General features: G+C 38.9%; 1 protein-coding gene across 8 annotated transcripts in view; it reads right to left on the bottom strand.

Moving 5' to 3' along the window:
* Cadps2 (calcium dependent secretion activator 2) overlaps window positions 1–22,139 on the bottom strand; it is a 510,179-nt gene that overhangs the window by 123,246 nt on the left and 364,794 nt on the right. For all 8 annotated transcript variants that reach the window (XM_038320974.1, XM_038320981.1, XM_038320973.1 and 5 more), the window contains exon 14: window positions 3,677–3,778. In XM_038320974.1, the coding sequence (XP_038176902.1) occupies window positions 3,677–3,778 (102 nt within the window). The remainder of the gene's footprint in view (window positions 1–3,676; window positions 3,779–22,139) is intronic.

The following is a 22,139-nucleotide window of genomic DNA, read 5'->3' on the forward strand; positions in this document are numbered from 1 at the left end:
CCGACTTTCCTACCAACTTCCTGCTATGAAAGAGAATTCCTCGGGATTTATATTTTGGGTACGGGGGACAGAGACGTGCCACCTGCAGCTATTCTCAACCTTAGTGTTATGTAGTGGGATGGTACAGAATAAATTGCATGTATTTCAACAATAAAAATTTAAAAATTTAAGTTGTGACATATGTATCTTTTTTTTTAACCTTTAAATTGTCACCGTGAGAAAGGAAATTTGTGTCCTTCCTCTTACCACAGGCAACCAGTGATTAACTTTCTATCTTTGGAATGAGATTACATGTCTAGAATCTTACATAAGAGGACATAGATAGTTCGTACATTTTTGTCTCTGGGTGCTCAGTTGGTATTTCATCCCTATGCATTGGGAGGCAACTACACAATTCTATAAGAATACTGTTTATTTAGTCCTTAATGGCCACTTAGATGGCTAATTTTCATTTTATTATTTACAATTTTGGTATGCACATCTATTCAATCTTTGGTCTACACGGACTTTACTCTCATTTGAGAAAAATTTCTAGGCATGAAATAGGTCCAATCTGCAGCAGGTGTTGACAATTCTAAGAGTCCACTAAACCAACAGTATTTGAAAGTTCAGATTTGCTGCTCTGAATTGTAAATATATTAAGAGGTCTGTAGGGTTTTTGTTTGTTTGTTTCTGGCTGGCCATTCTCCTGCTTCAGCCTCTCAGGCATTAGAATTCCAAACTCTGGCCACTATCCTGGACCTAACTTCAGGTTTAAGTTGAATTTCTCTCATGAATAATGATGTTTCCTTTACATTTTTTCCAGCACACGTAATTCTTATCCCTACTACTTAATGAAGGTCACCATTTTGAGTTACCATTTAGTTGTCGCACTACATTAATTGAGGTAGAATAAAAAGAGAAAAAATTATGAGGACATGGGGAAAGAAAAGAGCCATCAGCTTCAGAATCCGGTTGAAGCCTCTGGCCGAGTCAGGAGAAATCAAAAATTCCAACACAATTAACATTTGCTGCTGGGAGAATATTTCTTCTTTTTAGAGATATTTTCAAACAAGGATAAAAGATGTGTTTTAATTTTCTTCCGAAGTTCTACTATTATGGTTTGAATTTATCAGTTGTAATCCCACCCATGGCGCCTGCGAAGTCACTCTGGAATCCCATGCATGGCGCCTGCGCAGTCACTCTAGAATCCCACCCATGGCGCCTGCGTAGTCACTCTAGAATCCCACCCATGGCGCCTGCGCAGTTACTCTAGAATCCCACCCATGGCGCCTGTGCAGTCACTCTAGAATCTCCTCCATTGAAAAATGAGACTAAAAAAGAACATTCTTCTTACCACCCTTTCAGAGGTCACTTAAGAACTACTAGAAGTATACATATGGCTAGAGTTAGGACATTCCAGGCGACTCTGCTTTGAGAAGTCCATACCCACACTCTCAGGAGTGCCTTTTATTCTATTTTCAATAAAGCCTAACTCTGCTTTACACTGCCCCATCTTTAAATTCTTTTCTGTGGTGAAGTCAAAGATCAGTTTTACCTGATGGGAGGTCTTTAAACCATTAGGAGAACAGCTGTACCTTTCTGGAAGTTTTCATAAATTCTGTCTCGCAATGGTGTATTTTTAGGTTGTATGCGTCATGTTTTCACACCGTCTCTAGAGTTCCTATTCATGCTCTGAAGTTGTATTTTAACTTTTCAATCTAATTTTTCATTGATAGAAGATGTCTCTTTAAACTTCTCTAAAGACTTCAAAAAAATTCCGGCTCTTTCCCTTTCCCCACACAATCTTCGCTCTTCCCACATGACCGCTTCCCTTGTCTTCCATCTGCATTAGGTTCTTTCCGCCACGCTAAATACTTTTTCTCACATATCTGATGATCTACATGTATGACCAGCTGTATGGATGTAGGCAGTTCTTAAGGATGACAATCTTTGTGGAAGGTGTCTCTTGCTGAGACCTTAGGGACGTCTACTACGTACAGCTGTGGCGTTTTGGTTGTTTTTGTTTGTTTGTTTCTTAGGTTAGTGAAATACTCAGGAGAAGATAACACACATGCCTAACTGGCTGCTAGCTTTGGGAGAGTCATGTGTATGAGCTGGAAGAAGTATGCAGTTCTCAGTTTCATAATAAAGGTTTATACTACCTTCCTATTGGAACTTTTGAACACAGGTGATGTTTCCTGTGCCCTCCAACTCTGTACAGGTACCTTCATTTTCTCTGTTATGTAGACTGATAATACTGGTATAGGAGAGCTGTGTAGGGAAAGACAGCTGGGGATTTAAGTACTTCTCAGCAGGTTTATAAATCTTGTAGTTAAAGAGAGACAGGATAATTTAAGTCAGAAAAGCTGTCTAGAAACAAGTCAAGCTAAGGCCAGGCATTCATAAGTAAGAATAAGTCTCTGTGTATTTATCTGGGAACTGGGTGGTGGGCTCCTAAAGGGGGGGGGGGAGAATCAAAAAACAAACAAACAAACAAACAAACAAAAAACCCTACAGACTCACAAAATACATTTAAAGGACTCTCTATACTAGAGGCAGCATTTTTAAAAACAGTGAATGCAGAAGCAGATCTTCACAAGCACAAAATACAAAAACCTTCTTTAGGTCTGTGTTTGATTTGTAAACTGAAAATGGATGTAGAGAACTAAATCTAAAGTTTGTAAGTTGAATTCCATTATGCTATTGGGATGCCGTGATTTTCCACTGTGGGTCTAGCACTAATGACCCTGTATGTCTGGAGATGAAGGCGTCAGCCGTAAGCATCTAGTGTAAACGAATAGATGCCACATTTTCTCCTTGAGGATTTACTGCTTAGTATCATTTTTACAATCACAATCTCTGAGCTCTCCATATTGCAGATGAGGGGATAAGACACAGAGTGCACATGTTCAAATGCAAATAATGATTTGGTAGAAACGTATATTTGTAGAGTTTGTTGATTTTTTTAAAATGACTTAGACCATATAAGCATAACATGATAGGCATTCTATAAAACAAAATTAACTTATATAAAATACTTCATAGAGTCTAATAAGAGTGGTAGTAGAAGAAAATATATTCACATCTTTATATTCATGTTTCTAACTATTGGGTTTTTTGAGACTAACTAAAACCAGGACAAGAATATCACTTTGCAAATGATTATTAGTATTGCGATCTAATCTTTCAAAACAAGGAGCACTAGGTGTTCTAGCTTATGTTGTGAATACAAAGATAATTAATGGCTTAAACAATGAATTTATTGACCATGTTATACAGGGACAAGTGAAAAGCACAAAAATTGTGACAAGACTTGAGACTACTCTTTGATAGAGAAATTGAGAATGCCTCTGTCATGGAGGTGAGAATCTCCTTGCCTGGTAGTAAAAGAAAGAAACACCACTAGAGCTGGGATGGACAAAAAAAACTTCATGAAGACGAAAATGCAAAGGAGAAATATGGGAAGAACAGACGGACATTAGAGCAGGAATGGCTCAGGTATAAAAAGAGTGGAAACAACCATCTGGGAACCAGACTGCAGAATGAATCCTGGGTCATACACTGAACAATGGGACCGACTAGCAATTCTTGAGTGGTGGCAAGGAAATTCAACAAGAAAAACGTGTACAGGTGCGGGGATGCAGGATAAAGCATGATCGGAAAAGCAGATACTTGGATCAAATACAATGTATACCTGAAGTGGCTTATCTGGTTTTCCAAAAGGGCAGATAGTCTCTCCTTTATCTCCTCAAACCTTTCTTTTTCTTCCATTGAAACAGTTCCAATTCCATCAGGTCTGAAAAACATGAGTTTCAGTAATTTGTATTAACAGATTATTTACCTTGAAATATTTTATACATACAAATGTATCCCTAAATCATTCAAATAATAAAGTAAAAGCCATATTAGCCTTTGCTGTGTTTGCACTGGCAATTTTATAGCAGTATCTGAAGCCATTTGCTTCATAGTTTTGACCCAGAATGAATGGAATGGGTTTATTCTTTTAGGCAGCCTTCAAGGTGAATGGTAACAATGAATCGATTCCAGACACACAGAGAACAACAACTAGTCCTTGAAAATGGCAGGGAAAATGTTCTCTAGTGGAATTAAACATCTGACCAATTAAATGACTATCCCCTGAATGGAATAATTATGAAAATAGACTGAATGCAAATGGAAATATCTTAACTGCTTCTCTTCCAAATAAAAATAAGCAAAACATGAGCCTGGAAATACTCTTCAATTTTTTTAAGAAACAGAAAATTTGGATAAATATGTGAGCATGTAACTAGTAGATAAGAAATATTTAATAAGTAATACTTAGAAAATTCTCAAAAAATTCTATATCTATTTAAATCTCTTCTTGTATAGCAGTCTTGGGAAATTTGAGAACATAAACTATCCGTGCTAATAGAGCGTGGAAAACACATTAATCTTCTATTTACTTTAAACCTTATGTACATCAAGAACATCTTTGGCATTTGGTAATGGGCAACAGGCATTTTTCTCATTACTTTATTTTTAACTGATTATATTTTCTCAAAGATGTGCACTCATTATTCTAGACTCTTAATATTAGTGCTTGTGTATAAAATAGGTAGAAAAAAGATTATTAAATGCAAAGAGAAATGGTTAGAATTACTTTGCAAACAAGGTTTTAATTTGATGTTTCCCATTTGTGTGTGTATGTGCTCATGAATATATATTTCACGCTTGTTAACTAGTCAATTAGGACAAAAGCAATTAACTTGAAAGTTGTACCTTAACCTTGCTGACATAACGATCTTCCAGTCACATCTAAGCATCACTTAAGTATGAGGACTTTGTCCTTATAGACAATAAATAATTTGTGACTTCAGAAATTTGCATGCTGTTGGGATTTAGTCTTTGAAAACATTTCTTGCAATTATAATTAGTTTCTAAACAAAGAAATATTTAATTTTATATTTGTAATAACACACCAGATACATTTGTCATATAAGAATGCATTTTCAGCGTTAACTAAGGGAAGACCAATGAGAAATTAGTGGTACTGGTTTTAGAAGGGAGAAAATGCCAATGTGTGAGTTACCCACATACAACTACACTTAATGAAGAATTTTCAAATACTGTTTCAAAACCAAAGTCTAGACAATTGTATTAGTTATTAATAATCATTTGTGGCAATGATCATAAAATATCATCTGACTTTAGTGGTTTATTTATTTATTTTTTTAAGACAAGATTGCATATATCCCAGGCTAGCCTCAAGTGGCCTATACAGCCGAAAATTACTTTGAATAACTGACCCATCTCCCAAGTGCTGGATTACAGGCAGGCACCACTGTGCTGGTGATGTGGCTCTCTGAACTGAACTTAGTGCTCTGTGTATGTTAGGCAAACACTCTATCTGTTGTAAAAAGGAGCAATGGGCCACTTCCCGCTGCCCTGCTCCCGGCTAGCTTTACCCAAAATAATTACACAGAAACCGTATTCATTTAAACACTGCCTGGCCCATTAGTTCCAACCTCTTATTGGCTAACTCTTACATATTCTTTTAACCCATCTCCATTAATGTGTATCGCCACTTGACTGTGGCTTACCAGCATGAGTCTAACCAGTGTCTATCTTGCAGAGGAGATCCATGACGTCTACTCCACTGCCTTCTTCCTCCCAGAATTCTGTTCTGTCTACCATGCCTATTTAAGCTGCTGTCCTATCAAAAGGCCAAGGCAGTCTCTTTATTTAACCAATGAAAGCAACACATAGAAAGAAGACCCTCCCACACCATCTATCAACTAAATTATATCCCCAGTACTACCCGATTATAGTGGCATTTCATTTATATTTTAATAAATAAAAGCTTGCTTGAAGGTCAGAGAGTAAAACAGTCCCACTGGCCAGCCTTACAGACCAGGCAGTGGTGAAACACACCTTTAATCCCAGTAGCCACACTGGCTTGCCAAAGAAACCAGGTGGTAGTAGTGAACGCCTTTGATCACAGCACTAGAGAGAAATATAAGATGTGAGGAGACAACTCTCACACAGACTAATTCTAAGATTCCTGGAGGTAGGGTCGCCATCTTGGACTGAGGTAGAGGTAAGAGCCAGTGGCTGGCTGCTTTGCTTTTCTGACCTTCAGGTTGAGCCCCAATTTCTGTCTCTGGGTTTTTATTAGTTGTGCTACACCTGACAGTCTCATGTAAAGCATTAGTCTTAAATTATGCTGTTATACAGACAGCAATAAAAATCCTTTCCATATAGTTGTTGACAGCAGGCTGCTTCAGCAAACCATGACCATTTGGTAAAAGATCAAGGCATTTTCCAAACTGATGATCAGTATGGTGATTTGACAAATGCTGTATCGTGAGGCTTGAGTGACTAGTCTTGTTTCAACTGACTGATGAGATCATGCTCTGCAATCACGGAGCACTGTTTACCTGGCAGGAGAGAATACAATTTCCGGCAATGAATAGTGAGAAAGATGAGTCAGGGGGGAGATCCCATCAACTATTTATCAAGATGATAAATACCACCACATGCATAAAAACACTGTTAGTTCACCAAGTTTATTCATAACAAGTATAACTCAAAGACATAAAATACACTGGGTGATTTGATTTTGCCTTTATCCACACCCCCTTTTTAAAATAAGTACACTGTATAAGGAAAACTACCAAATATTAGGAATATGTAGTAGCCTTCTAATCTAGAATATCAGGGATGAATGACAACTTGGCTGTGATCAAGCTTTAGGGGAGTAACTTAAGAGGGTTTAATAATAAAGACAAGTAATTCTTATGTTATCAACAGTGTTCTGCTCATTATTGTTGTCAAAAGAAACATTGCAATTATTAATTACAGAATTCAAACTATGCAGCCAGCATTGGATAGGTGTTTTGTTTGTTTGTTTGTTTTTTTTATTTTGCTTGCAGAGTAACATGATGTTCCTAATAGTCTTATCTGTAGTTTCCAAGACAGAAGGATGATAGGGTTCATGAAGGTGAGGTTTTGTCTCTAAAAATAGAGGGGGCAGAAGACTGGAATTAAAGTTAGGTCTCCTACAGTCTGAAGCTAGTATTCTTAATGTCCATACCTTACTTGATTTCTCTTAAAAAATAATGAATAAAAGCATATTAGACAACAACAAGGACCCTAAGAGAGACATACATGGATCTAATCTACATGGGAAGTAGAAAAAGACAAGATCTCCTGAATAAACTGGGAGCATGGGGACCTTGGGAGAGGGTTGAAGGGGAGGAGAGAGGAAGGGAGGGGAGCATAGAAAAATGTAGAGCTCAATAAAAACCAATAAAAAACTAATGAAGAACAGAAGATAAAATCTTATTTATCCTGGATGATTGGAGTTGTATATGAGAAGCAATAACACAGGAAACATTTTTAAAATTCTTATCAATGTCACACACTTTCTACATTACTTATGTAAGGTGCAAAACTTAAAATCTAGAAGTTTAAGAACAATGCCTCTTATCTACTTAGCCGAGGATGCTAACAACGGAAGCTGTAAAACCTTGCTCTTTTACATACCATAAATGATATGTTCACTGAAGCCCTGAGAGAAATCTTAAAGGAGTTACTGCAATTTCTGAATAGGTTTTAGTAGCATTAGAATAATATGAATTTTATTCATTTAATTTTTTACTTTTTTACGCACATGAATGCTTTGCCTGCATGTATGTCTGTTCTCTACATGCATGGGCAGTGCCCACAGAGGCCAGAAGAGGGCATCAGACGCCCTGGAACTGGAGTTGGAGACAGTTGTGAGGTGCCTTGTGGGTACTTGGAATCAAACCTGTGTCTTCTAGTCAGCGGGTAAGAGCAGTCAGTGCTTTTATCCACTGAACTAACTCTCAAGTCACCACGATAAATAGTTTTCTAGAACAAAATAATAGATCTATTAGAACTCAACCCTCCCCCTCGCTTCTTTCTCCACTTCTCTTATAAGGCTAGCCATGACCAGTTCTCCTTAACCGTTGCACTAGCCCTTCTCGTTTTGCTCATCCAACCCCATCTTTGTCAAGTATGAGCAGCATATTACTGTGAGTGCCTTCGAAAGTGCATCTGACCACATTTCTCTTGGCTTACTACGCTGTAAATGATGACACAGTTCACAAGCCAAGGCTGTTCTATTCGTCTGCAACTCGTTCAGTGCTCCCCTCCCTTACGTGCCAGCCCTCCTACTCCAGCCTCTTAACTAGTCTCACTGTCCGCTGCGATGAGTCACTTCCCGTTTTCACAGCCTGCTTTTTCCTCCTTTCCATTCTTTATGGCTGTCCATTGTGCATAAGGCCAGTTGGTATTGTGAAGTAATTACAAATTATTTATTCTTTGCCTCTCTCTTGCTCTGTCTCTGGTATCTGACATGCTGGTTGAGACAGTGTGGATGTTCCAAGGAAAGACAGTAACGAAACAAAGGAATACCACTCAGGAAGTGAGAACAGCTACTGCCCGAGGTCAGACAGCACAGAACCCGTATTTCCCATGTAAAGACAGGTAATGGCTTACCATCCCTCAGTAGTATTAGCGGAGTTAAAGTTATCTGGTATGTATGTATCACAGGGCAATAGAAAGGATGGGAAGTTTGGTAAAAGGCAAACAGGAACACGGGTTGTAGCTGAAGTACTTGGGTGGAAAAAAGCACTCTAACAGAGGAAACGTCTGTTCAGACGTAGCAGAAAATTCCTAGTGTTTAGCTGTCATTTTAGTTAGCCTCAAACTGATTTACTTTAAAATCTCAAGAAGATAATTCTTCTCCTGAGGTAGAATAGAAAAAAATACTAACGTGCCTTTCACATTGTTAAAAAGATTGGCAATATGTGGTTATTTAAAATTCTAACATAAACGAACAATTTCCTCAACCTGGATTTTAAAATGGGGTTTAACTCTATGGCTGACAAATAGTGAAGCAGTTCTATTGAGAAGAAAATGTGCCATCCTGGATTGAAATTGAATATCCTCGTTTTTGTTCTTTTTGGACTTGTAGCAATTAAAGTAACGAGATTTCCATAAAAACAGGGTGCTCTGTGAAAGAAGCTCGAGTCGGCAAGTCTAAACACCGATTGGAAGCAGAAATCTTTTTACGTACAGATGAAGTCAAACTATTTGTAACAGGGAGTCCCTTCTTGTATCATTAAGCAGCTAAATAATAAATACAGTGGTCTATGTTCATATTTCAAAGAATATTAAAGGACATACCTCATATGCTAAAACCTTCTGTCACTGATGCCCAAGTGATTATACATCATGTTCTATTTTTAGAGAGACTATCATATATACATATTCATCTACATATACAGATACTTATTTGCATATGGTATCTGCACACATGCAGGGAAAGTGCACTTTATTTGAGATGAAGATCCATAAAATAACGCCTGAGGGCTGTATTTGGTAGTTGTTGTGTGTGTGTGTGTGTGTGTGTGTGTGTGTGTGTATGTGTCAACTTGTCATAAACTAGAGTCATCAGAGGAAGGAGACTCAGTTGAGGAAAGGCCTTCATGACACCCAACTGTAAGGCATTTTCTCATTTAGTGGTCAGTGGTGGAGGACCCAATTCATGGCAGGTGGTGCCATCCTTAAGCTACTGGTCCTGGCTTTTATAACAAGGTGGGCTGAGCAAGCCATGGGAAGCAAGGCAGTTAGCAGCTCCATTCCATGTCTTTGGCATCAGCTCCTGCCTCCTGAACCTTGCCCTGTTTTAGTTCCTGTCCTGACCTCCTTCAGTGATGCACAGCAATGCTGAAGTATAAGCCCAATAAACCCTTTCCTCCCCAACTTGCTTTTTGGCCATGGTGTTTTGTAGTAGCAATAGAAACCATAACAAAGAAAAAGATATATAGTAATTTTGATAATTCTCCTATGGATTAAGGTATTTTTAACTTGTAGTAATAGTCAAGATGGCAGATTGAGGTGTTGTGTGACCCTTTCCTTAATGAGTCATAAACAAACATCTAGTCCCCTGAGACACAGAACCAAGAACAGACCAAAGTAAGGATAACACTGAAGTCCATCTTGGTGAACCAATGAGTTTTATGTGATAACTTACAGGAATGTGGGGAAGGGGTTATTTACAGTAGCAGAAATGACCCAAAGATAGTCAAAGGCACGGAAAGGCCACATCAGCATGGGCAACAGCTCACACAAGCTGGAAATTAGACTACATGGCACAACTTAACATGAGGCTCAACAATGCTGGAAACTCAGTCAGCTCAGATGATCTGAGCCACTTCCAGGCTGCTTGGCTGGTCTGTTTCTTTCTGGTGGCTCAGCTGTTCTAAGCCTCTTCTAAACAGCTGAGCTTGTCTGAGAGTATCTCTCATCCTTTTGGCTTATATTAGTTAGCTTGAGGACTGAGAGACCTCGTGTATCTGGCCAGTTTCAGGGACTCCCTGAAGCTTTTCAGTTGTTAATTCCCTGAGCTTAATGAGTTTCTCTGCTGGATGGAATGTTTTGACCTCCCTTCTCAGTCCCAGCAAGATTCCCTCCAAAATGGAGGTTTATCACCAAGAAAACTGTCTCACCACAGTTATTAAAAGTGGAAAAAAGTTAGATACAATGGACTTCTCATTTTGATTAATAGTTTTTTTCCAGCAATAAGTATAAAATATGATAAAGTTGACTTGAAAAACATAATGCGGGAAAGAAAGATAATCAATATTATCCAACTTTCTACTGTCTAATGACTCCTAGGACAGGGGAAACAAGTAAGAAATAAGTCCCTATAGAGGAAAAGGTTAAATAACCTCTACTTAAAGAAATTAGAGGTAATGGTACAAAAATGAGTTTTAGCATTCAGTGTTGGAGCAGAAAAGAAAGTTAAGAGTCTACTTAAATGCTAGGATACGGACAAAAGGCATAGTGACACTTTCTGTGCTTGAAGAATTTATGGTTCATGTATTCGAGATTTCTTTTTTCAATAGTCTAAGAATTTTCAGTAGTCCATGAACCAATGAAAAATAATTTTAGCATGTCTAAGAACCAATTTTTTGTGTATAAAATTGACCACAGATGGTTTGCTGTTCATATTTTCCAAAACATGTTGTTAGGGACAAAGGAATAATGATCTCTGGAGATGCTGTAGGATCACAGGACGAACAACCCCAAGCATCCTCTGAACAACGCAGATTATGCCGCCCTCCCTGAAATTCACAATAAAGTTGTATTAAGTATCTGAGATGTCTGGTAGCAACAGAATCCATTGAACTTTAAGTGGCACTTCTAAAGATTACTTAACTAAGGGTATCTGTTGTAGAATATTAGTTAAGACGTGTTACATGTGTTTATGCAAAGATATGTTTTATTCTTTATGTTGCATTTGTGTAACTCTGGGAAGCTATGTTATTTTGCCTGTCTAAATATTGGTCTAATAAAGAGCTAAATGGCCAATAACAAGGCAGGAGAAAGGATAGGCAGGACTGTCAGACAGAGAGAATAAATAGGAGAAGAAATCTAGGAGAAGATTGAGAATTGGGAAAAGGAGAGAGGAAGAGGCCAGCGATCAGTCATCTAGCCAATAAAGCCAGATAGAAAAAGAGGGAAATAAAAGATATGGAGAAATAGGGAAAGGGAAAAGCCAAAAGGCAAAAGATAAATGGGACAATATAAGAAAAGCTGCCTAGAAATAAGCCAAGCTAAGTCTGGGCATTCATAAGAAAGAATAAGCCTCCGTGTGATTATTGGAGAGTTAGGTGGTGGGCCCTCAAAGAGCCAAAAGAGTAAACAACAGGTTTCCCCTACCTTTTCCTTAAAAGTCACCACCTAGCGTCTATGAGCTCATGCTCTCTTACTGAAAGCTACTCTATCTGTTATAGTGACTTCCTGGCTTTTATCAGCTGGCCAGTCTCTAGACACTTGGGGGCTAATTGAGCCCCAAATCTCTAAGCATGTATGGGGACAGAATGCTCTGGAAGTATGGATGAACGAGCCAAAAGTGACACTGAATAGAAACAGATAGATTATATCGATGTTAGAGACTTCTTTTACTCTATAAACTCCCTCTACTCTTTGGGTAAGTTTTTTTTTGTCTTGGTTTTTACTGAACTGGAGGCAAAAAGGACTGGGAGCAGAGAAGGGAGTGAAACTGTGGCTGGGATGTAAGATAAATATTTTTTTTTTACTTATTTAAAAATTTATTTAAAAAGAGCTTATTTGCAAGCAATGAGGAGGCAAATGCTACAGGATAGGGAGCTCTGAGCGTCTTCTGGGCTTCTTGTCTCCTTTCTTCTCCTCTGAGGAATGTCTGACATCCCTGTTTCCCCTAGAGAGTGTGACAAGGGGAGAGACACCTGGAGGGTGGTATTTCTGATTGTCAATTCTGCCTGCAGCACAGCAGGTAAAGCCACTTTGCACTTCGTGTATTTCCCACCAATATCCATTTGTGAACAGAATGGATAGGAGAGGAAGTCACGGTGCGAGAATAGAAATGGCGGGAGATGATGAAGGGAAAACAATAGCCTCTCTTCTTTGTTTCCTAGCCCGTGTCACCTCCTCTGTTTCAGCTAACATCTGGGTGAGTACATGCTACAGAAACAGTGCTTGCTGTTCCCTCTTCTCTAGTTGTAAATATACAGAGGAAATTACTTATATCCATGCCTTCTCATTGATAGAAACAGATATTCTATGAAAAAATTTTGAAAAGATGAGATTTTGAAATGATATTCGCTCTTACTCTTTTTAAAAACTTTTTTAATTTTTGAAATGAAAATATAATCACATTATTTGCACCTTCTCTTTCCTTTCTCCAGCCCTTCTTAATACCCTACCCAACTCTTTTATGGTTTATGATACCCTCTCTTATGATCTATTCTTTGCGTTTTGTGGTACATTTTGATTTCTTAGAGATTTTGCACATGAGTAGACACTTCTGCAGTGTAAGCAGAAATTTCAGTTTATAAGGTCACAAAACTTGATGGTGTTGTTTCTAGGCTGTGCCAAATACAAAGAGGTATTTGATAGCTAGTTTCTCTTGGGAACACAGAAAGACACAAAATTTTTTAGAGCAATTCAAACTAAGATGACTGTTGTAAGCAACTCTAGAATGTAAGAGAAACAAAATGTCAAAAGAAATTTAAATTAAAAATAGAATCAAGATCTCCACAAGGAGTTTTTCAATATTTGTTTTATAATCTATCACCTATCTATATAGCTATATATCACTGGTTCCCTCATATTTAATATTGTATTTTAAAATATGTGTTTTAAACAAGAACTTTATAGACAGTAGAGACAAGGAATTCAGAAAAATAATACAGAATAAAAATTTCTTATAAAATGCCAACCAGAAACAACTGGAAGTACCATTCTAGTTTTCTTTCTATAAATCAATAGATACATATGATTTAATTTTATTATTTTAATGAGCTTAGTAGATCACTTAAATATTCTAATATATCTTTCTATTGGAAGACTATTTCATAAAATGGCATATCCACATAATTTTCTTCTAGCATTAATTTGGAAGTTTTTCCTCTAATTTAGCTACCACAAATCATACTTTAATAGCTAGTTTTGTGCTGTGTGTTCTTAAATCATGTATTTTCTTTCACTTGGGAAAAGTCTCTGGTGTTTGTATACTACTAAGTTAAACATTGAGCATTTGATACATTGTAAAATTTTTCTTTCTTTCTTTCTTTCTTTCTTTCTTTCTTTCTTTCTTTCTTCCTCTTTCTTTCTCTACTATCCTTTCTTCCTTCCTCCCTCCCTCCTTCCCCCACCTCTCTCTTCTCTCTCTCTCTTTCTTTCTTTTTTGGTTTTTGAGACAGGGTTTCTTTGTGTGTATTCCTGGCTGTCATGGAACTTGCTCTGTAGACCAGGCTGGCCTCAGACTCACCAAGATTCACTTGCCTCTGCTTCCCAATGACTGGGATTAAAGGCGTGCACCATCAGCACTCAATGTCAAGTTGCTTTTTTAAAAGAAAGTACTTGCCTTGCAGTCTGACCTGTAGTGTTTGAAATCATCAATTTTAATATAATAGTATTAACAGTGGTCTTTATAATTTGTTATGATTATTTTTAATTTTATATGTAACAGCTACATTCTTTTTAATATAAATTCTACACTTAAAATGACAGCCCCCTTGCTATGTAGTTCGAGCCATTTTCATGTACCATATTGTCACTTAAAGTATTTAGCTATTATTTTGACTCACTATTGTTAAAAAGAAAAATGGTTTGGGACAGTGCCAAACTGTCCAGACACGGTACATGAAAGAAGCTGTGTGAGATTTCTGAGACCTTGTGAGAAAAGTCCAGGTAAAGAAGAGCCTGGTAACCTCTGTTTATCCGTAACATGGATTGTTCCTAGACTGTGCTTTCGTGCTTCTCCCAGGAGTAGTGAGCAGGAGTGGGGTTGCTTCAGGTTATACATCATCTGCTCCCATGCACGGTTTGTCCTCACGACTGCATGCAGCCTAAACTCATGTGAACCTTGCTCGTGTGATCCTCTTTAATCTCAAGAATATAAACTGTCTGATGCTCGGAATAAAGCTGGCGATTGCATGAGATTTTATAGTCTGCCTCATTTTTAGGACCCCCTCTCCCACATTAACACAGCTAATCTGAATGTCACACCACACTCAACCAGATGATGTCAAATCACAATCAAGGAAGGTAGTGAAGATCTACGGGGAACTTAGCTGGTTTTGTATGCAGCTTTAAATGTTCAGCCGTGTACCTAGTAAATATTCAAATACAACTGTCATAAAATATAAACTGTAGGAGAAAAATACACAATAGAGCTCATAACCTCAGTGAACCAAAGGAAGAAGGTGTTCCAAAGTGTGACCCAAAGAAGAAAATCTAGAACCAAACACTAAAAGTTAATTTATTTTCATTAGTATGCATGTTAATAGTAAAGGGACTGAACTGACTAAAATATTAACTACACTAAAAAGCTAAATAAGAACTTATTTTAGTGCTAAAATTCAAGACTAGAGAAAATTCAAAAGGTATGAACAAATACATATGAGACAAATACAAAAAGAAAGTAACAATAATAGTCTAAATACATTCACAAATCAACACTCCTTATGGTATGGGTCACCAAGTAATAATGTTCACAGGAAGACTGAAGAATTTCAAGCTTGACTGTATCTAATAAAATGGCTTGAAAATATGCAAAGCAAAATAAACAGAAATGAAAGAAAGTGTAGTAGCAATAGCAGGTTTCCACATGCCATGGTCATAACTTCTCAGATTTAACAGGCAGAATTTGTTAAGGGCTAGAAGATATAAACCACCGTTTGCCCTAACTACGACAAGGTAAAAAAAAAAGCAACTTTTGAATCATTTTTAGAATTTTGATATTTGATACATACTTAATCATAAAGAAAATCCCCATAACTTAGAAAGAATTGACATCTCACAGATCACATAATAAAATGAGGTTTAGATCAAGTCTCAAGAATTTCAGTGAATAAAATTTCTTGAAAGAAATCTTAGTATTTCCTACATAGAAGACTTATAAAATGTTGTAAAAACAACATTTAGGAAGGTATATTGTCTCAAACCCCTCATTAAGGCAGAATATATGATCCACTATGAATTAGGAAGAAATTATGGAGAAAAATTCCTCAAAACCAAGGAAGAAAAGAAATGAAGGGAAAGGAAACAATCCATGACAAGGAAGAGAGCTTTCAGGGTGGTGGGAAGAAGACCACCTTACCAACAACCGTAAGAACTAGAGTTGCAAAGCGTGGGCCTTTACCCCACGCAAATTTGAAAATGTAAACCAACAACTAAACAACCAACAACGCATTAAACGGGATGCCCAGGGATTTCTAGACGGACTGTATATTGTCACAAATGCATGATGTCACCGCACTGAAGATGATGGGAGATAAGCTGCTGACCTATTGGATACTGGAGAGCTCTTCGCTAGAACCAGAGGATTAAGAGACTAAAGAGATGGTGCACAGCGCTGGACTCTCGTTGGCAAACTCTGAGTAGGCTGCTGCCTATGTTGGGTTGTTCTCCTTAGGAGATGGATAGTGAGTGGTGGTGGTTCAGCAGCTTCCATGCTGGGGACAGAAGTGGCAGATAAGGATGGAGGAAAAGTTAAAACCAATGCTCTTGTCCTGGGCTAGCAATATACATCTTGTTTCTGTCTGCGGCTCACCTGACGTATCCCATATATACTAAAACACCCTTTTCTGGCCTCTCTTCCTCGGTGGCTCCTTATTTGGTGCTTTAGAAAAATCCCAAAGTTGCTTAATATGACCAGAAAACAGAGGAAACTGATCATGTGACCTCAGTAACTGTTTTTCAAGATGCCATCTGTCTCCCTGCCTACTTGACAATAGAATTCTTTCCTACAGCCTTAGCCTGTGCTTCTGTTAGTCTTCCATCAGGCGTACAATTGTTCCAGGCAACATGGTGAAAACGCACTGCAAGGTTCCAGAAAATGATTCCGGCTGGAAGCCTGTTTATGGACTACTCCACCCACCACGGAGCTCAACATTCACCTGAGCACCCAGTGCTTCTAAAACAAGACCAACAGAAGCCGATGCACCTAATTCAGGTTGAGCCTCCTTGATGAAGAGGCATCTGAAATCCAAAGCTTTTCCATCATCATTGCTCAGTCACAGCTGGGGTGTCCGAACAGTAAAATTTATACGAACACTTCCAAATTCAAAGCCCAGCGCCATTGTCCTTGGCTTCTCAGTCAGCCCCCACCGTCGGCCACATTCAGAGAGTCCGGTTTGGTCGCATGTTCCATCAGTCCCGTTCCAACTGGAGTTGGTGATCTCCCGTTAGTTCTGTCCCACCATCTCCATGAGTGAACGCACCCCTCACGGTCCTGACTTTACCAGAAACACTTGTTGTCCCAGTTGTTTTGTATAAGGGGCAGTAAACTTAAACAGTATACACAAAAAAGTCACGACATGATACTGCGACAATATCTGATTATGAACAAATTGCTCACATAGTATTATTTGCTCTATTTAGGAACCAAAAGATGTAGGTAGCATTAATGTTCTTAGTCACAGGTAAAGGAACAGGTAAAGAGTTGTGGCTCATAACGATTAGGACTAGTTGTTCAAAGTCAAACAGCTAGTAAGTAGAAGAGTTGGAAACAAGAACACACAGATGTTTTGTTTCCCATGTCAGTGCTATTAAGTCGTATCAAGTCTCTCCTCTCCCAGTGTTATTTTTCTCTTATGTTATAAGTGCATATTTGCCCTGTATCATATTGAGCTAAGTTGGACAGGTAAAGATAATATTTAGAATGTGTGACTAAAGCAGATTTAGGGATGTCCTATATTTTACTAAAATATAGAAAAGACATCACAAGATTCGTATCTGAAAGGCACTCGCTCATTATACCCGTCAGCTCTGTGCATTTAACACACTGGCTGAAATCAATCGAATGAGCCCTATTTCAGGGGCAACTCAACTGATGGAAGTTTATTTGGCTTCACACTCCCTGAAAATGAGCCTCTGCACTTAAAATTTTGGTGATATTTACATCTGAATTTCTTTGGACAGGGTCTCATGTAGACTTGGCTGGCATCAACCTAGTCATATAATACAAGATGACGTTGAATTTCTGGTCCTCCTGTATCCGCCTCTAACATGCTGGGATTCCAGTATTAAATATCATTTCTTTAAGCTGCACACCTAAGCCTAGAGTAAGAGGTAGTAGTGAAAACCCTTAAGACTCTCCTTGATTCATGATCTGTGTTACTAAAATATGTATTCCTATCTCTAAAATAAGAGTGGGGAGGTATAAATAAAGGGAATGTTAGCATCCATACAGATGGAAGTGCCAAAATATGATGATCTGACAGGTGCCATGTAAGGTTTCCTCCCATCCTGCGCTACGATCTGGAAGCCACAGGAAAAAGAAGGTGATTTTTATACATGCCACAGTCACCTTGTACACTTCTACCTGCTACTTGCAAGCCAGTACATCAGAACTCTCCTTTGATAATCACGTAGCAGATCCCAGGTGGCTTTACCAAAGGGAGAAGAATGGGGGCCGATATTGTGAGTCTTACATTAAACTGGGACATAAAAGCCATTTTACGTCGCGGCTTTCATTTCTCCACCCCTGATGTGCCTTACAAAATCAAGCCTTATAAGCACACATATCAGCCTCGAACTTTGCCCTTCGGAGGCATTGTTTCTCGCATCTCTTTTTTTGCACCTCGCTGCCAGCCCTCCGTGGAACCGTCATTGTGAGAGGCTGTGGTATTCATGGGTGTGTGTGGTTATCTTCCTGCCGGAGTGGGTCCCTTTCTGTCCTTGACTCACTTTTTCTTTCTTCTTTTCTTCTTTCTGTTTTCCTCTGTGTTGGTACCAGCCAAGCCTTTTCTGTTTACCTCCCATTCTTTGATTTCAGAGAGCTATTCAGAGACGATGCAGCACACAGAATGCGCACACCCAGCAGCTCAGCGCTGCTTGATGAGACGTGCTCCCTGAAAAAACTCACTCCAGACGCGGCTGCCGCCGCCGCCGCTGTCCTTCACTCCCAGCTAACAACAAAAGGCGAGCCTTCTTCCCTTTCAAATTTTTTGTCAGAGGTGGTTTTCAGGCAATGAACAAAACGATTCTCTGTGGATCTTGACAGATGTAAAAGGAATCAGACAAATGAATGGTGGTAGACTGCAGAAAAATAGGGGTTGGACACTGGCATCCCTCTTCACAAAAAGTCGATGTAGACAAACACGGGAGACATGCAGCACAGGGGCACATTCTCAAGAAGGAAGTGGTTAAACTAGAGAAGTCTAATAGCAAAGATATTAGCAGGATAAGCACACACACACTGCAACATTTCCGCTTAGCAGAAGGTAGACCAGCTGGACTACAGGCTTTCTGCATTTTCTCCTTCCTCATAGCTTACATCTTCCTGGGCTGGGAGGCGGGTGTTAGGGATGCACACTGGAAAAATAGCAGTTGATACTGATAAAGGGTCCCTCTATTCATCCAGCGTCTTGATATTACCGTTCCCGCCTTTCATACCTAAGAACTCGAGAATTCCAGGAGGTTAAGTCGTTTTCCAACCTAGTTGAGTCTGCAAATTTCAGAGCCAGGATTCCAGTAGACATGTTCGGGCCCTTTTATTCTTTGATCATGGAGGAAGGACGTTCCTGAACGGCAGTTCTCAGACTGCAAACATCATAGGAAATGCCACAACTCTTAGCGTATTTTCGATGACGTCCGTCCTAAGCCGAAGTATGAATTTCCTTCAAACTCCACTTTTTCCTTTCTCCTTTTTTTTTTTACATTGCATCCACCCACTTGTTGAATCAGAGACCAACTTATTGTGTATATTTTAACTTTTTAAAAAGTGGATTTAATGGGGAAATGATGTAAACTATGCAGGGCCATACAAACACACAAGCCACTTATCCCCTAGCTGTTGCAATGCCTCCTGGGAACTGGGCTTTCAATGACCAACATCTTAGTGCGGGGCAGCAATCACAGATGCATAGAGAAGGGGAAAGATTTCCTTGAAACAAACCCGATGACAAAGTCACAGGACCCTAGAAGACCACATCCCCTCTAGGGTGTGTGCTACTGTTCTCTTACCTGCCTCTCTCTCCTCTCCTGACAACTCACCGCCACCCCGCTTAAATATATACTAAGTCTGTTTCTTAATAAATGCCAACTTCGCTACATAAAATTACATTATCATTATGAAGAAAACAATATTTTGCAGACTAAAGGTAACTATAGCAACCTAGCATTCAAATCCAGTCTCCTCTCAGGCAGTGGCAAGCACTCCTGGGTGCTTCAGGAGCGTTATGCTAAAATATGTCTCAGACACACAAAATCTGGGGGCTCGTTAGCTGAATTTCTCAGTCAGTGTTTGCAATTTAATTCTACCTTTTAGCAGCAATGACTAAAGCAATCTGACCATGCAATTGTCACTGGGTTTGTTTCAAGGAAATCTTTCCAGCTCCCAGTGCATCTGCCCCACACTGGGATGCTTCTCATTCAAAGCCCAGGACCCAGGAGGCACCGCAAGAGCTAGGGGCTGAGTGGCACCAGTGAAAGAGCCATCCGTGTCCCCGAACCAGCTCCCTAACCCCGAATGTACTGAACAGAGGGTTCCCTTTGGGGAAACAGAAGAATCTAAAACAACCACAAAAATTAACTACAGTTGGCAGCATTTTCCTACTACTCAAGCAAGCAAGGAGCCAATAAACAAGGGAAAACATCCCAAGACTAAGATCAACTTGATTTTATCGTGGGCTGTGGAATGGCAGCAGTAGTGACCTCAACGAAGTTTCACCGTATCCATTGTAATTTACAGGAGTTTTAGGACCAGAAAAAAAAAAAGCAAAATATCACATGAAAATTAACAGGTTATAGGGGATAAGACTATAAGCATGTAAACTTTGTAAGACAGAATGTGGCAATGACAGGAAAACATTGATAGCATGGCTCAGAAGGTATTGTTAATTTCATAATAGAATGAATAATAGAATGGAAATGACTAAGAGCTTTGGGGTCATGTATGGTTAAAAGTTAACCTTTAATTTTGAGGGTGACTGATGGATCACTAATGGAAGGAAAACACAGAGATGTATCTGTGAAGGCTAAGAGAGAGAACAAAAGGCTGGCATTAGGACTGATAATTGCAAATTAAAAATGGAGAAACTTGTGCGGTAATATATGGACAAAATATTGACAGTGACAACAAATTGGGTCAAAGGGAGAAAATAAAAAAGCTAAGCTAGACGTCAAGAGTCCATTAATAGAAGAGATATTGAGACAAACAATGCATTTCTTCTTGCACTGAATATTTATTAAACATTTGTTTTGTATCACGAGTATTACTAGCTCCTATAGAAACGACAAGAGTTGGTCCAAAACCTGGTTTGATGAAATCCTAGATTTAATTTTAGATTTGGAAGGTTGACAGTCTTACTAGAACATTCCAGATGCTAAATGTCTGTAGAATCCTGTAGCTTTGTAGAATAAATAGGTGGGGATTACCCAACATATAGAGAGGTCACAGTGGAAGAAGCAGAAGTGGGGAAGATGTGGGCCAACAACAACAGCAACAACAACAACAACAACAACAGGAATCTTCAAAAGAAGAGACCAGGCTTGGGAACCGCATTTAGGAATCTGGAGGACCAGGAAGTATTTCAACCAGGACGGTTGAAATGAACAAATGAAGGCATGAATGAATGAATGAATGAATGAATGAATGAATGTGTGGATGCCTGAAAGCACAAATAACTGGCAAACCAAGGAAGGTGAGGCCAGAGAAGAAGAAACAAACCAGGGCAATGGTGAGAGAGGTTTGATGACATCCTAGAGCTTACTTTCCACATAGGAGGTTGAAGGTATTAGGAGACCATTCCAGGTGTCAACTGTTAGTAACAAAGAACCTGATAGCTGACATAACAATACTTCAGACAATATAAGTCAATTTTTTAAAAATACTAATGTAACAGTTTTTAAGCGCTCTACATTGACTAATATGCTTCATTTCCAGCTATGATTTATGACTTTGCTTCTCTGAAGGTGGGAACTCTGGAAAACATGGTGAAATTCATCCAAGTTGCTTGGTTATTAATTATCTGTTTGAACGAGGATGTTCTGACTTTGGAATTCCTTGGCCATTAGGTCACGCTGTAATAACCTGAAACTTAGCCAGGTTTTTGCAAAGAAAGAAAAGGAAACTGCAGAGACACAAGATAGAAAATAATTAAAATCAGAAAGGTTAGACTGTGTGGACCTCAGTTATAGAGGGAGCCTTAACAAAGTTAATCTGTAGATAACCTTCGGAGGACAGAGACATAGGTGAGTTTTAAAGCCCAGAGGTACTAAACTATAGAGGGTTACACTAGGTGATTCTTCTGTCTTAGTAAAAGAAAAGGTGAATGCAAAATACTAGCTCCAGAAATATTAGTGAAGGGGTTGGGCGGAATCTTAGCCTGAGTATGGTATCTGATTCTGCTTTAGCACTGAAAGTTTATTCCAGAACGGCTAAGAAAAGGTCCTCAGGCTCACATCATCCTACAGGAAATCCTCCCCAGGCACGCACATACACACTACAATAGGAATCATCCGGACACTTGAGCTATACAGAACCAGGTGGCCCTGGAGAAGAAAAGGCAACTTGCACTCTCATGGATATGTTCTCTGTCTCTCTCTCTTTCAAGTGGTTTCGCCAGCAAAAAGAAACATAAAGTGCAGCT

This window comes from Arvicola amphibius, chromosome 2 (assembly GCF_903992535.2).
Source record: "Arvicola amphibius chromosome 2, mArvAmp1.2, whole genome shotgun sequence".
NCBI classification, from domain to species: domain Eukaryota; kingdom Metazoa; phylum Chordata; class Mammalia; order Rodentia; family Cricetidae; genus Arvicola; species Arvicola amphibius.